At 42.6% G+C, this 15,224-nt stretch overlaps 1 protein-coding gene across 2 annotated transcripts in view; it reads right to left on the minus strand.

Moving 5' to 3' along the window:
• pak5 (p21 protein (Cdc42/Rac)-activated kinase 5) overlaps positions 1-15,224 on the minus strand; it is a 104,998-nt gene that overhangs the window by 23,784 nt on the left and 65,990 nt on the right. For both annotated transcript variants that reach the window (XM_042502961.1, XM_042502960.1), the window contains exon 3: positions 63-902. In XM_042502961.1, the coding sequence (XP_042358895.1) occupies positions 63-902 (840 nt within the window). The remainder of the gene's footprint in view (positions 1-62; positions 903-15,224) is intronic.

Below are 15,224 nucleotides of genomic sequence, written 5' to 3' on the forward strand. Positions count from 1 at the left end.
TGGACTGGACAGATTTTTTGGAGAAAATTCTCGAATGCATAGCTCTGTGTGTGGTGTTTTACCTTGGTTAAGGTCTGTGAGTTGGCGAGACTCTCCGAGAGGCGGGGGTAGGTGTAGGAGCTGTAAGGGTGGGCCTGCGGAGGGTTCTTGAACGCCCCGCTGGCCGCATACGGGACATTTGGCTCCTGAAGCCCAGAGCCTGACCGAGATCGCTGCCTTATAGCCGGCGTGGGGCTCGTCTGCGTCACGTAGGAACTCTTGGGTCGCTTTTCATATTCGTCCCGCAGGCCGCCGTAGCTCCACTCACTGTCTGGGTAGTTGATCTGCTCGCTGTGCAGCGATGCACGAGAGGGCGTGCCCACTGAAGTGTCCCTGTAGTCCTGGCTGGACGAGCCACCCACAGACGCCCGATAGTAGCCGCTGGAGCCCACCCCGCTCCCCACTGTGGAGGCCACCTCATCAGCAGAGCGCCCTTTGCTCTCCAAGTAGGTGTGGTAGTCCGGGGGAAGTTTGCCATAGTCTGATTTTTGGGGCATGGCGTCCGGGTAGAAGGGGCTGCGTATGGGGTACGAGTGACCATTCTGTTTGGTGAATCGATAGTGCCTCCCAACTGCCCAGTCCCCATCTATGGAGAAGCTCGGCTTGCTGGGATCGAGAGAGAAGTCCCTGCTGGAGGTGTCAAGGTCACAGGAGTAGCGGGAGTAGTAATGGTTGAATCCGTTCTCCTCCGGAGCGTTGGGATGACCACTGCCGGAGGGTTTGGAGCTGCTTCCAGCCTGGTGGGCGCCTGGCGGACTCTCTTTGCGCAGGGAGTTGGAGCGCGTTACCGATATGTTGTCGAAATCCTCCAGCAGGCCGTTGATGGAAGCATCTTTGGGTGGCCGGTTCCCTCGAACGATGGTCTGCGAGAAGAACAAACACATTTACACTTTACATACAAGAGAGTCTGCCGTGTGAGAGTGTGATGGATTTTTTAGCCCTGATACTTTGGGTTGCACTACATTCAATTTCAGTTCAATCATTCCTGGCTGAAAAGTGAATGAGATGAATTGAAATTCCTCTTTAATCAGTCAACAAAAAAACGATTTTCAGGCTAGAATTTCAATTCATGTGTATCAGGGCTTTGCAACAAGTATGAAATTAATCATCACTTGCAATACATGAACGCCGGTATTTGTAATCTGAAAGAACGGCAGGCATCAAGTCTGCACAACCACTAGTTGTTGTGAGCGCAGATGCAGCTAGAAGATGCATGGAGATAAAAGGTGGGATACCTCAGATCAGGGACGTAGCACCAAATCCTGGGCCCTATGCATAAGGAGTCTTTGTGGGTCCCCCTACCCTTTCTCTCAATGTCTCAAACCAGGCTGTTATCACAAACTGTTTGTATGTTTTCCAGACATCCCCATGGGGACGTGTTTTGGACCATGTGAATTTTGAGTCATTATAAGGTACGTCCTCACCATAAACAAAGAGGAAATCCAGGCACTCCGAAAATGTGAAAAACAAGGAGAAATTAAATTAAAATGCTTTTATTATAGTGGCAAAATCATTTTTAAAAAGCCAACTTGTTTCAACCCCTGTCGGTCATCGTCAGGGCCAGCAATGGTCGAAACATATTGGCTTTTTTTTTTTAATGATTTAGCCACTTTTTTGATGATTTAGCAGGGGCCTCGGAGAGCTTCCAATACTCTTTAAATAAAAAAATATAGTATTGATTTATTCAGCCAATTTTAATTTAGTTATGGCACTAATTACTTAGACAAATAAAAAAACTGCAAACAAAACCAAACTCTTCCTTAGAGGCTTTTGGGGCCCCCCCTTTTACTGGGGACCCTGTGAAATCAGTCCCACCCCCCCACCCCCTGCCTGGAAGCCCCTGCCTCAGATGCTAAAAGGAAACCAGTGGTGGATTGAAGGCGCTAATTCCTGCCCATTTCCCTCGCAACAGATTAGCTTCATTTTCAGTGGGCTGATCAGGATACATTAATAGTCGTGATGTTTGGTTTGGCGCTCGTGATGTTCATGGGCGCACCAGCCTGCACACACAAACAAAGAGAGAGCGAGGAGGAGAGGGGGACTGAAACACACACATGCTCACATCTGCTTCAAAGCAAAGGCAGCTTAAACATCAGGGGTGCCGCTTATCCCCTCCTACCTTGTGTTAAGCCCTTTACACGGATGTGTCGTGAGTCACGGGGAAACTGGTGCTACAGAGGGAGTCACTGAACTACGCTCCGTGCATGATGTGCGTGCCCAACGCTGTTTTTGTGGTGCGGACTGTGAGGATCACCCCTTAATACAGCGTAACCCATGAGAGACGCACAGCTATTATCTACCTGAGTCACCTGCAGTCTGAAGCAACGCTGCATGAGGACAACTGCAACATGTTGCGTGACTGCTGAGTGCTGAGAGGAGGCTGAGCTGTGCGGATTATTGTTTGAATTTCTTATATAATCTATCCGACAGCTTTTTTGTGACGATCAAACAAAACTGCTGAATTTTATTTTTGTGTATCTGACTGATGTTGTCGTTGCATCGCAGCCTCCAAAGTATCAAATCCAGCCAGTCAACATCTTGCCATTTCTTCTAATTCGCAGTTGTTTTATTAGAAATCCTTGTGTGCTTTTACATCACTGCTCTCCACTCTGGATTAACATCCTTGGTGTGCTTCATGAAAGTGCCCGTCATACTTTAGGCATTTAGTGAATCTGCACCCTGATGTTTTCATGGTCTCAGTTTTCAGCTCCCGATCCATGCGCATTACCCGCCCACTGTCAGTGCTGACTGGTGTGGTTTTCACACCTGTGGAAATCCCTCCAAATTCAAATGCATTACTTAGAATATCATTAGACGGATGTTAAAGCTGTAGCGACCAGGGACTACAATACAGCTGAGATGAATTTAAGTAGCTAAATTAGCCAACCCAGCAGCAACCCACTGCATTTTTCATTTGAACGTATACTTGTTAGTCTTTTCCACCTCGGAAAGTGTTTTGCTGGACCTCACTCTTTCACCTAACAAATGTCGCATCAGCAGGTTTTTGACAGCGCTCACGCCTGTCTGCCACATTAACTGTCATACTTGTCTCCGCTGTAGTTTGTCCATGTCACGCGTGTGCTGAGACAGAGTCTCAGAAAAGCGGGATAATCATCAACCCTCAGCAACATTGTGCTGACGCGAGGATACATGGAGACGCCTTCACTGAACTACCTGCAAACTGTCGCTGCAAACACACGACATCCCTCCCATCTCCTTTGTTTTTGAGATTTTATCTCAACCAGCCAAACGCAGATATTAACCCACTGAAACCTGAGCGAATAGGCTCGATTTCTTTCAAAAACATGAGATGACAACAAGCAACTTAATGAGTTAATTACATATTTGTTAGAAAGGCAAAAGAATGCAAATATTAGGAAGGCACTTAACATTGAATAAAATAAAATAGAATAAAATAATAATAATAATAATAAAGATATGTACAGTATGCACAATGAACAAACAAAAAACAGATTAAAAAGAGCAATAAAAAAGAAATAAATTTGAAATTAGTTTGCAAAAAGGGAAAATGGATGTAAAGGGAAACTACCCAAAAATGAACATAAAATTTGTAAAAAAAAAAAAAAAAAAAAAGTACAAGTAAATTATCTGAAAAAGGTAAACAAAAACAAACAAACAAACAAAGGAATACCCTGCATAAAGTGCCTAAAATCGTAGTAACATAATTAAAAATATATAATGATGCTGACTATAAATAAAGATTTTCCTTAGCTTTATTCCCTTTTCCCCTATATTTTTTTCCTAGCTGTCTTAAAAAAAAAGATATTCTAAACCTAAATATTTCTAAATATACTAATTTCTTGCCATTTGTGGAACATTTCTAACAAAGTTGCTCATTGTATTATTGCTCAATGTTTTTAAAAGAAATCAAACAATTTTTTTTTCATTGATTAATTTAAAAAAAAAAAATACAGATAATCAGCAACATGCTAAATATTGGCCCCGATAATCAGCCAGTCCAAAAATCTGTCAACTCCTAGCACATACCTACTTGTTAGAAAAGAGTATTGAAAACTAGACATACAATAAGCATTACAAAACAAGCTCAGGATAGCATTTTAAATAAATCAGGGGGTTTCACTGTACATTTCTCTACACAACTTTATATTTCTGACAAAGACTACCTTCTTCTTTTGGGGCTTTTTTCTACAGAGCTGAGTGCAGTTGTTTCAGACTTAAATAACTGACTGTTACTGAGGCTGTTTTCTGTCACACATCATCTCCCCTTTATTTTGTTACTCGGCGCACCTCCCCTCGCTCTCTGTAACACTCCGGTTGCTCTCCTCTGTTTGAGAGCTATAGGCTGTTTGGTGCCGTGACCCGGAACCCCAAGGTGAAATGGCCTATAAAAGCAGTGAGTAAAGTCTAGCTGAGAGGCGGAGGCTGCAGGACGGATGGTCTTTTAAACAGGTCGGTGAGTGGAAATCTATCATGCCTCGGACAGACGTTGCAGTGCGTACAGCAGGCTCGGGCTGACAAAAAAAGTCGCACAGGTCTGCTTTTTTATGATGTTCCGCTGCATTTTTTCTCTTAAAAGTAACGCATTAATGCTGTTAATCGATGCAAATAAAACTGCTGCAAAGTCTCACTGCTGCTGGTATTGTCAGGAGAATTATCCCCTGAACTGTGCTGTGAATTTATGAGCGCCGTGCTTTGTGCGAAACCCAAAGTCACATCGTGTTCCGCTGCGTGGATGTCGGTGATTCGGAGCTAATTCAATTGGCATACAACAGTAGGGAGTGTCAGTTATCTAATAAAACATCATCATCTCCACTCGGTTTATAATCAATAAGACTGTGTCGAGGAGCGTGACAGGTGCGCGAGGGAAGGAGAGCTGCGGGTGGAAGGAGGAGGTGAAGGGAGTGCAGAGGGGAGAGGGAGACAAGGTTAATTGTGTGCCAAATCACTGTCAAACGGCCGGCATCAGGCCTGGAAATCTTTCCATTAATTTGAATTAAGGGGCCGATGCCGGCTCCCGTACCCCACCTCCCCCCATCTCTCCCCCCGTCCTTACAGCTCCGCGAGCTCCGCGCACGGGTCCTGTTCGGCGGCGGCGGTGACAGCAGCCATATTTCACCGGCGTGCGGCGGCGGCCTGTCCTTTACTGATAAGCTGTAATAGATCTACTCTGCACTCAGTACGGCCTGCTCAAGGTAAGCACACAGAGAGGAGGAGGAGAGGAGGAGGAGAGAGGAGGAGAGAGGAGAGGAGAAAGGAGGAGGAGGAGAGCAGAGGAGAGGGGAGGAGGAGGAGGGGAGGAGAGGAGAGGAGAGGAGAAAGGAGGAGAGGAGAAGGAGGAGGAGAGGAGAAAGGAGGAGAGGACAGGAGAGGAGAGGACAGGAGGAGGAGGAGGAGAGGGGAGGAGAGGAGAGGAGAGGGGAGAGGAGAGGGAGGAGAGGGGTAGAGGAGGAGGGGAGGAGAGGAGAGGGAGGGGGTAGGAGGAGGAGGAGGAGGAGAGAGGAGGAGGGAGAGGAGGTAGGAGAGGGGAGAGGAGAGGAGAGGAAGAGAGAAGAGAGGAGGAAGAGGGAGGAGGAGTGGCGAGGAGGAGGAGAGAGGTAAATGACATGAAAGAAATAAAGCAAAGGACATAAAAGCAAAGCAAAGGGAAATGAAATAAAAGAAAGAATAAAGACAGAAAAAAAAAGGAAATGCATTTTTTTTTTTAAAAAAAGGTAAGAAATTTTTAAAAAATGAAGGAAAGTGAGTAAAAAGGCAAAGGAAAAGAGGGAAAGAATAAAAAATGGAAAGAAAGCAGAATGGAAGGAAAATGAAAGAAACTGAAAGGAACATAGAGGAAGGAAAATGAAAAAAACTAAATGGAAAAAAAACTGAAATGAAAAAATAAAGAAACAAAAATGCAGAGAAAAGAAAGGAAATGGAATTGAAGCAAATAAAAAGGAAAGAAAGGAAAACAAAGGAATGTCAAAAATGAAAAGTAGAGAAAGAGCAGAAAGGAAAATAAATACAAGAAGAGGAAAAATGGAAAGAACAGAACAAGAAAGTGGAGACAAAGAAATAGAAAAGGAGGAGAAGGAGGGGAAAGAAAAGAAGGCAGGAAACGGAAAGAAAAGAATGGAAATAAAATAAAAAAGAAAGATGATTAAATGATATGGGATGAAATGAAAGGAAAGAATGAAAAATGGAAAGAAAGAGCAGAGAGGAAATTAAAAAAAGAAAAGAAATGAAGGAAAGGAAATTAAATGGGATTAAAAGGAAGAAGGTAATGAAAGAAAACAGAAATAAAAGAAAAAAGTACGGAGAAAATAAAAGGAGGGGGAAATGAAAAAGAAAGAAACCAAAAACAAAGAACATAATAAAATGAAATTATAGAAGGAAATGAAAGAACGTGAGGAAAAGAAGCAAAGTAAAGGAAAGGAAGGAGGAAAGGAAAGGAAAGGAAAGGAAAAGGAGGAGGTAAAGTAGGAAACAGAGGAGTGCAGGAGGAGTGACAGTAAACAAAGTTGGTGTGATGATGAAAACTAGCGACAGAAAAGCAGAAGAAGAAACAGAAAAAAGCAGCTGTGGACGAAGAGAAAGAGGAGGCGCATAGAGAAAAGGATGGAGAGGGCGTGACGAGGAAGGGAGGGAGGAAGTGTCGTAGACGGGGAGCCGTGAAAAATGAGGCTCCCTGGGAGATAACGGGGATTAACCTTGCTGGTAATGAAGGGAGGGTGTGATGGGAGGATGGAGGGAGGGAGAGAAGGAGAGATAATTAATGAGCTTGCCCTTATCCTCCTGACTCCTCGCTAGAACCCTGGTTGGAGGCTGCGCTTCACTGGACAGCAGGGTCCTGGGACGGAGGAGGAGGAGAGGGAGGAGGGAGGGGGAGAGGAGGAGGAGAGGGGAGAGGAGGGAGAGAGGAGAGGAGGAGGAGAGGAGAGGGAGAGGAGAGGATAGAGGAGGAGGAAGGAGGAGGAGAGGAGAGAGAGAAGAGAGAGGGGAGGAGGAGGAGGAGAGGAGAACTCGAGGAGAGGAGGGAGGAGAGGAGGAGGAAGGAGGAGGAAGGAGAGGAGGGAGAGGAGAGAGGAGGAGGAGGAGGAGAGCGGAGAGAGTAGGAGGAGGAGAGAAAAAAAAGAGGAGGATAGAGGAGAGAAGGAGTAGGAAAGAAAGGGGAGAGTGATAGGAGGATAGGAGAGTAATTGGTGGAGAATGGAGAAGAGGAGGGAGAGGAGGAGGAAGAGGACGAGGAGAAATGAGGAAGAAGGAGATTATCATTCGGAGTTTTTACGTAGAAAGCGAGACGGCTGGAGAGAAAATCTGAAAGAAGTCTTGAGTTAGGTCTTTTGAGGAGAGGACCGTCCTTAGGTCTTCTGCTCTTCTCTAATTCAGCTCCTCTTCGAGGTGGACTAGGGGGAAGGAGAGAATCTTCAGGAGAGAGTAGACTCTCTTCGTACTAGTCTGAAGAAGAGAGGAAGGGGATTCTCTCCATCTTCTGTCTCTTCAGGAAGAAAATAAAAGTGTGAGGGACCGGAGTGAGAAAAAATTGATGAACTGGAGGAGGAGGAGAGAGGTAGGAGAGCTCCTCTCTGTATTCTTTCTTTGACTTTTTGCTTTAAGTCTGCTGCTTGATTCTTCTTCTTCATTCAATGTGATCCAGGGCACACCATAATGAAAGATAGTTGTTACGTGATAAAGTACTGCCCCCAATTCGAAGTTTCGGTTCCGAGATGGTATTTGATGAGCGTCCCTTAAAACAAACAAAATTTGATTTAAAAAGTTTCCTGTTCGACTACGACCCCTTATTTGTGTAATCGGGTCGAAATTTCAGAAGTGAAGAGACATAAGAGACCACATCTCCAAAATAGTGCAGGACTCATATACATATGTTCACCATCGGTGTCAAGCAGAACAAAATGAGACTGCGTGCTTCATCCATGGTGCGCCGCTGATAGTGAACGCAGAGAGAAAGTGTAAAAAACAAGATCAGAGCCCTCTGAGTAGTGGAGTATATTTTATGCTAAAAACGGGCGTCCAGAACGAGGAAAGAGGAGGGGGGGGTGCTAGAGTACGCGCAGAATGGCCGAGAAAAAGATTCCCGACAACCCAGCACCTTCCGGATTCGAGATGGAGACAGATTGGAAAAAGAATGGCTGGAGAGATCCGGACAGAATTTATGCTGAACAGGTATGGTTGGTAGTCAGTAGAGAAGGGAATAATAGACGTATATTAGCAGTGATAGTATGATCTTGTTAGGGTTTTTGCTAACTTGAGCAGGGGGCTCGAGACAACTTTTATCTATCGAGTTAGAATTGGCCAAAGAATAAATGACATAAACGTTTGAAAGCAATAAACGAGATACTTATTAAATGCAAGATATCACATTGGAAAATTAGCCTTCAATATCTATTTAGAGTCTAAGACAGAATAGTCACTAATATATTTAAGACCAGTTATAAGAGGTATTTCTTTTGAAAACTAGTAAGCGAATGACTGAGGCAAGTTAGAGTTCAAGTAGCAGAATGAAAGCCATTTAAGCCAAAAGACCTTCTCCCTGTAAAGGATTAAGGAATGCCAAATTTTTCTGATTCCGGAGCCTATGGATTGAAAAGATTTACTCAGAAAAGGCAAAGAAAAGAAAAAGATGCACATAGTTTAAGTGAGAAAATAAGCATAATATATTCTATGAAGGGGGGGCAAGAATGAAGATTTCCTGCAAAGACGAGCTATTCATAATTGATTGGAGATTATAAACATATAAAATTGATATGAGTAATTTTACATCTATGAAGTGCATTAGATGATGTAACGATATTAACAGAACACAGTAGGTACTGCAGAGGGCTAAACTCCCTCCATTTAATCCTGAGAGACTTCTCCTGTTTTAGAAGAGATTGAAAAAAATTTTTGAGAACCGTCCATTAGAGCTAGAAGAGAGAATGTATCTTAGCAGAAAAAAAATAGTGATTATGTACATATTAAGATAATATAAATCATAAAGGAAATGTATTGATAGAAATGGAAACTTGTCTGCTATAGACTATTATCTTACTGTTTTTTGTCCTGCTAGAAGAACAGATACTGAGTATTGAACAGAAGTAGATGGAAAGAAAAGTGGCTAAACACAGGAGACAAATGCAAACGATGTAATGAGAGCAATTCAATAAAATCTTTAAAAATGATAGACCGCAAACAAAAAACACATACCCCAGAATTTTATAGAGAGAGAGGAATTAATAACTGCACAGCCTGCTTGATTCCTCGCTAGAACCACTAGGTGAGGAGGCTGCGCTTAAAGTAGCGTACAGAGGTGTGCTCCTGGATCGGAGGCTTTATTGAGGGGCGATGAGGCTGGCGAAAGTGGATGGTGAGGAGCCGGTTTAGCTGCCTCAGAGGACAGCGACACGGTCTCGACAGAGTGGAGAGGAGATGTGAGTCTACTGAAGACATCCATTAGGAGTATTAGTGAGGAGTCAGAATTAAGTACAGGCAAGAGACTGGATCTGACCACAAGGTAGGACTGAGGACAAGAGTAGTGAGTGGTTCTGCTGACGTATGCTTTTATTGACGAGTCGAGGAACGAGGAATTGGATGTAGACACGCTACCCTGTAGAGGAGGATCCCCCGTAGAGAAGAGGAGGAGGCGGCTAGGAGAAGAGAAGACGACATGGGTAGGACACAGGAGAGGAGAGAACAAGAGGGGACAGGAGGAGAGGACCCAGACGATGAGGAGGAGCAGAGGAGGAATAGTATGAACTAAGTTGGGGACTACGAGGTGAGGAGGAGACTCGAGAGGAGCGCGAGGAGATGAGGATCAGGGGAGAGGAGGTGAGGAACTTCTTAAGAGGGGAGAGCGATACGAGGAAGTAAAGCCCTGAGGATTTAGGAGAGAAGATGATGAAAGAGGACTCAGGAGAGCTCCTTTGAGTGAGTCGGAGGAATGAGGGGACATGACCCTGCGGAGGGAGGAGTCATGACGTAGAGGAGAGAAGGAGTGGACCAGGAGAGGAGAAGAGGACTCTGTGGAAGACAGGTGGGGAGAGGAGGCTATGCCTCAGAGGAAGAGGGAGGAGGAGGTGGAGGCAGGAGGATGGCCTACTCAAGCACTGGCTCCACTTTCATTTGAGCTTTTAGTTTCTGCTTTTGGTCAGAAAGGATCATCCGGAATTAAAATAATAGTGTTTTCTGACACCTTTATTCACGGGTTTGAGAAAGGTTTGATGGACGTCTCATTGTCAGGTGTTTTGTCGTTGAAAGTTTGTTTTCTGTCCACTGTGACATCCCTGGTAATCTTAGAAATTTAGTGCAGCACTGGATCTCATGTAATTTGGGTATTCAACTTCGTCCATCGGTGTCAACACGCATGAACAAAAATGTAGTCTGCGTGCGTCATCCATGTGCGCCGCTGTTGTAGTGGCGAGAGAGAATGTAAACAAACAAATCAAGCCCTCGCTGTAGTGGAGTTTATGTTTTTTAAAAAGTCGAAATCAAGACGAGGAAGAGGAGGGGGGTGCGGACGAGGCCTTGTGGCCGAGGAAAAAGAGGACAAACTCAGCACGCCGGTTTCGCAGCGACAGCTAGCAATTTGGCTGTGTTGATCCGTGCATCATTTCATGCTGCACTTCTGTTGGGTTAGTCAGTAGACGTACATAAAACGTATTTATCATTGATTTTTTGTTGATTTTTTATGGGTTTTTTTTTTTTTTTTGAGCAGGGTCGGCGGCAACCTTTTCTATCAAAAAAAGCATTTTTGGACCAAAAATAAAATAAATAAATCTGTCTGGAGCCACAAACATTTGATACTTAAAATGAAGATAACACAACACATTTAATGTCAAAATTAGCCTATCAATATTTATTTATGGGTCTATTTATCAGAGCATTCACTAATATGTTTAACCACTATTTATGATTTTTTGTTACACATTAAACTTGCAGCGTTGGCGGTTAAAAGTTAACAGATCTGTACACGCACACTATTAAACTCCTCCATTTCTAATCTGAGACTTTCCTGTCTTGGATTTGGAATCCAAATTTTTTTGATTCCGGACCGCATATCATTTTTTGAAATTAGGCAAAAAATTTAGCAGAAAAGGCACCAAGACAAAGAAAATATGATGCACATAGTTAATGAAATGCTAATAAATTTTCATATTCTGTGTGTGCAGAATACAGATTTCTGCAATTGAAAAATGTAAGAGTAATTTTAGGCCTAAAACAATGATAAAATTGAATGAAAATCTTTTAAAAAATGAATCGCTATTCATTTCCATATATTTTTTAGTCAGGGACACAGGAGCCCCTGGAGAGGGGCTAAAGAGCCAACAGTTGCCTACTTCTGCTTTTTGGGGATTTAAAAGGTTAATTCTATAAAATGTTAGTAAAAAAAAACATACATTATTACATATTATATTATTATAAAATCAACTATTAGAACAGTTAGAAATGACTTGTCTGCTCATCCACTATTATCTTCTTTTTTTTCTGCTACTGAATTTGCTAACCTCCCCTGGTGTAAACATAGATGGGAAAACACAGCACACAACACACACACACACACACAACACACACCAATAAACAAAATCACACACACAGACACACACACACACACACACACACACACACACACACACACAGAGAGAGAGAGAGGGATGCATACACTACACAGCCTGATGGATTTTAAAGAAATACACACATGACCACCAACAGAGGCAGATGTGTAACTCCTCCCAGTCGTGAGTCTTTAGTCACACATGAGAAGCTCCCACCTGCCACACCCTCCACTTCTACTCTCTGCCTCACACACACACACCACACACACACTGCACGATCATCGCCTACTCAAACACACCCACTCTCAGCTCTCAGCTCTCAGTTCTGCCCCCCCGGGGGGGGGGGGGGGGGGGGCCCCCCCCCAGGCAACACGGACCACAAACAAACAATGTTTTGTGAGTGTTTGCTGACATGCTTTATATGTGACGCGCTACCAACAGACACGTTTCTGTTGCTCTGCTCGTACAAATCCCCCGGCATCATCCCCACTCTGTAAATCTCTCTGTCACGACTCACACTGCAGAGAACAAGCACGCTGTGGGTACAAAAACGATCAGCACACACTTCTATAGTACTACTACTGCCGCTGCTCCTGAAGCGCAGTATCCTTTGTGCATCAGTACCCGGTTTGTGAACGACTTAATTCTTCTCACGGCCGTCTGAGAGCGATACGATCGGAGAGAGCCTTGGAGACGACGGCAGACTAAAAGACGGACTCAGACTCTCCTTTGAGTGTCTCACTGTGGAGGACCCCAACATGACCCCCCCGCAGGGGGTTGATAATGAATGACCAAATAAAGTGACGACCACAGAGCCAAGATACTCTGTGCATGACATGAAACATCCATCATTCAGAGCGATAAAAAAAAAAAAAAAAGAAAAAAAAACGCTCGGCGTGTCAGCCTGCGCTCTGATGGAGGTGAGAGTGTGTAAGACAAGGATTCATATCTTTAACAAGAATACATGAATCACAAACAACTAAACATGGATTTAAATCTCAAAACGGTTCAGATTAGAAGTCAGATTAAAGTTGTTTTTATCCTCTGGTCTCTCTGGTGGACTGAAGTGGTAAAAGCAACACAGCGCTTCCTAATCTGACATTATTTATGACCAAACATCCACCACAAATGTTTATTTACAACCTGTGACACCAGAGAAAACCTGGCTTGATTTCATCAGAAAACATTTAAAGAAGGCAACGAGCAACAACAAATGCCCTAAATATGAGCAATTCTGATATTAGTAAAAAGATGTTTTTAAAAAAAAGTTAGAATAAGCAGGATTCACAAAAAAAGAAAAGTTCCAGTAACAGGAAATAACCTGGAAAAAAAGTCCCAAATTAAAATAATAATAATAATAATAAAACAGAAATTAATAAAAATAACTTTAATTTCTTCTGTGACCTGATTTTAAATATATATATAAGATAGTTTTAAATATAACTTCTAGTCATTTTCTTCTAGGTTTTTTTTTTTTTTTTTTTTAATTATAATCAAACCATCTCTCAGGTTTTAAAGGTTTAAAAACCTGTTAAAGGTGTCAAATGCAGCACAAAAGCACTGATGATGATGCAGGGTTCAAAGGGTTGATACCCAAAAATAAGTTAAGTCTAGTCAACAATACAAAATTCAGAGGCTTAATGTAGCCCCATGTTGCCTGCACAATATATTACATTTTTAGTAAGGTCATTTATCAAATGAATTTAAATATTTACTACTTTTCTTATAGGAAGTGGTATAATTTTGTTTTGTTTGGTTTGTGTCTTGCCAAACATTTGGCTCGTCCCTCGTGGGAATTACAGACACCAGCGTTGTAGTACTGCAGACTGATGTTGGACTTTAGACCAGTACAATAAAGCAGTAAAAGAATGAAGAGGGATCTTCATTTGTGGATATTTTGGATATTCTGAATATTTTCTTGTAAAAAGATGACTACGACTGGCACTTATTAAACTAGTCATCTGGTCAAATAAATTCAGGGGGCCACAGCATGAAGAACTTAACTAGTTTCAAATCCAAATTCAAAAAACAAACAAACAAAAAACACATTTTTAAAAAAGATTTTGTCCATGTGTTTAAAAAGAGAGTCAAACAATTCACTGAATGTGTGTAATATGAGTGAAAAACAAATCATCAAAGGTAGAAATAATGTCTTATTAATTGTAAGAAAACATTAAAATAAATCCTGGCATAAAATACCTAATTACAGGTATCTCACGTTTTTCATGGAAAAAATTTCAAAGTTTTCCATGACTTTTCAAGTACCCCTAATAGAAAATATTCCTTTCTGGCAGCATTTTTTAAAATAACAGATTCAAACCATAATTTCTGCATGTTGGCATATGATAATAAAAAAATAACAAAATCCACACAGACACATATTAGAGCTACATTATCTCGACAGCTACAGAAAATTAATTTGCTGTTAATTTTACAAGTCATGCAAGGTTACCTTTGGGAAATTGCTGTAAACAACCCCCCCACAATTCATTAGACACAAAAAATCCCAAAACTTTTCCAATGATTTTGTCTATTTCCATGACTTTTCTAGACCTGGAAAATAAATTGTGAAATTACACGATTTTTCAGATTTTCCAGGACCTTTGAAGACATGCTTTTAATGATAAGATAAGACTTTAATATCAAGTGAAGTGAAAAAGAGCCATTTTTTTTTCCCTGACACTAATGCTTCGTGTGCAGTAATGTGGGAGAAAAAGCAGGAAGTGTCTCGTGCTCTGCTGCTCTCTGCTGGTCAGACTCAGTATTTCACATCTGAACCAGCACATTCACTGTGAATTAAATAACCGTGAATTAAAATGATGTGGATGTTTATTTCACTGATTAAGGGACAAAGTACAGCGAGGCTTCTGGTAATAAGATCCCCCGAGGCACATATCTCGATCTCAGCTATTAATTAGAACGACTAATCCCGACCTCAAAAACCCAGTCAAATATGACCCTCAGATCAGTATGCGAGCTGACAGGTTGACCCACCTGTATTACTTAGCGGAGGATTTCACGGGACAGTTTCGCTGATTTCTTGACATGTTATTAGCTCAACTACAGATGAGGCCTCAGCAAACATGAACAGGATTATTCAAGGAGCGGATTTTTGAAGCGTTTCCGTGATTAATAGGCTGTGAGCTGACCCGTTTCCTCAGGCCATCCTGCTGCCTGTTAGTTACAGGAGTTAATAACTGTCATCTCAACATACCGAGGGAGAGGCTCAACACGGAGGGGGTCCTGAATAGGTGGATCCCATCAGAAAACAGAGTTATGAAAGTGGATGTCCGATGTCTTACATGTCTGCGTGCATTAAAGAATAAGGGAGGAAAGTACAGAAGACATTTTAGAGGAATGATCCCAAACTTTGACCGATGCTGTGACCCTGCCTTTGGTTGTGCTCGTGCTGTGGCTGCACTGATACTGTGCCCCCCGCTCGCCCTGATCGTGGTCTGGTCCTGGTTTGCGCTGATGCTGTGATCTTGCTTTGGACAACTCCCTATCAGCATATTATGCATGAGACTGTTATCACCACCCTCAACATCATCACAGAGTGCAATTTTAATAATTTCACACCTACCGTTATTGTAATATGACATGAGTCTGTTTCTATTATTGCTGTGCCTCTCTCCCCCTCTCTCCCCTCCTCCCCCTCTTCTCCCTCTCCTCCCC

This window comes from Plectropomus leopardus, chromosome 16 (assembly GCF_008729295.1).
Source record: "Plectropomus leopardus isolate mb chromosome 16, YSFRI_Pleo_2.0, whole genome shotgun sequence".
In the NCBI taxonomy this organism is placed as follows: Eukaryota; Metazoa; Chordata; class Actinopteri; order Perciformes; family Serranidae; genus Plectropomus; species Plectropomus leopardus.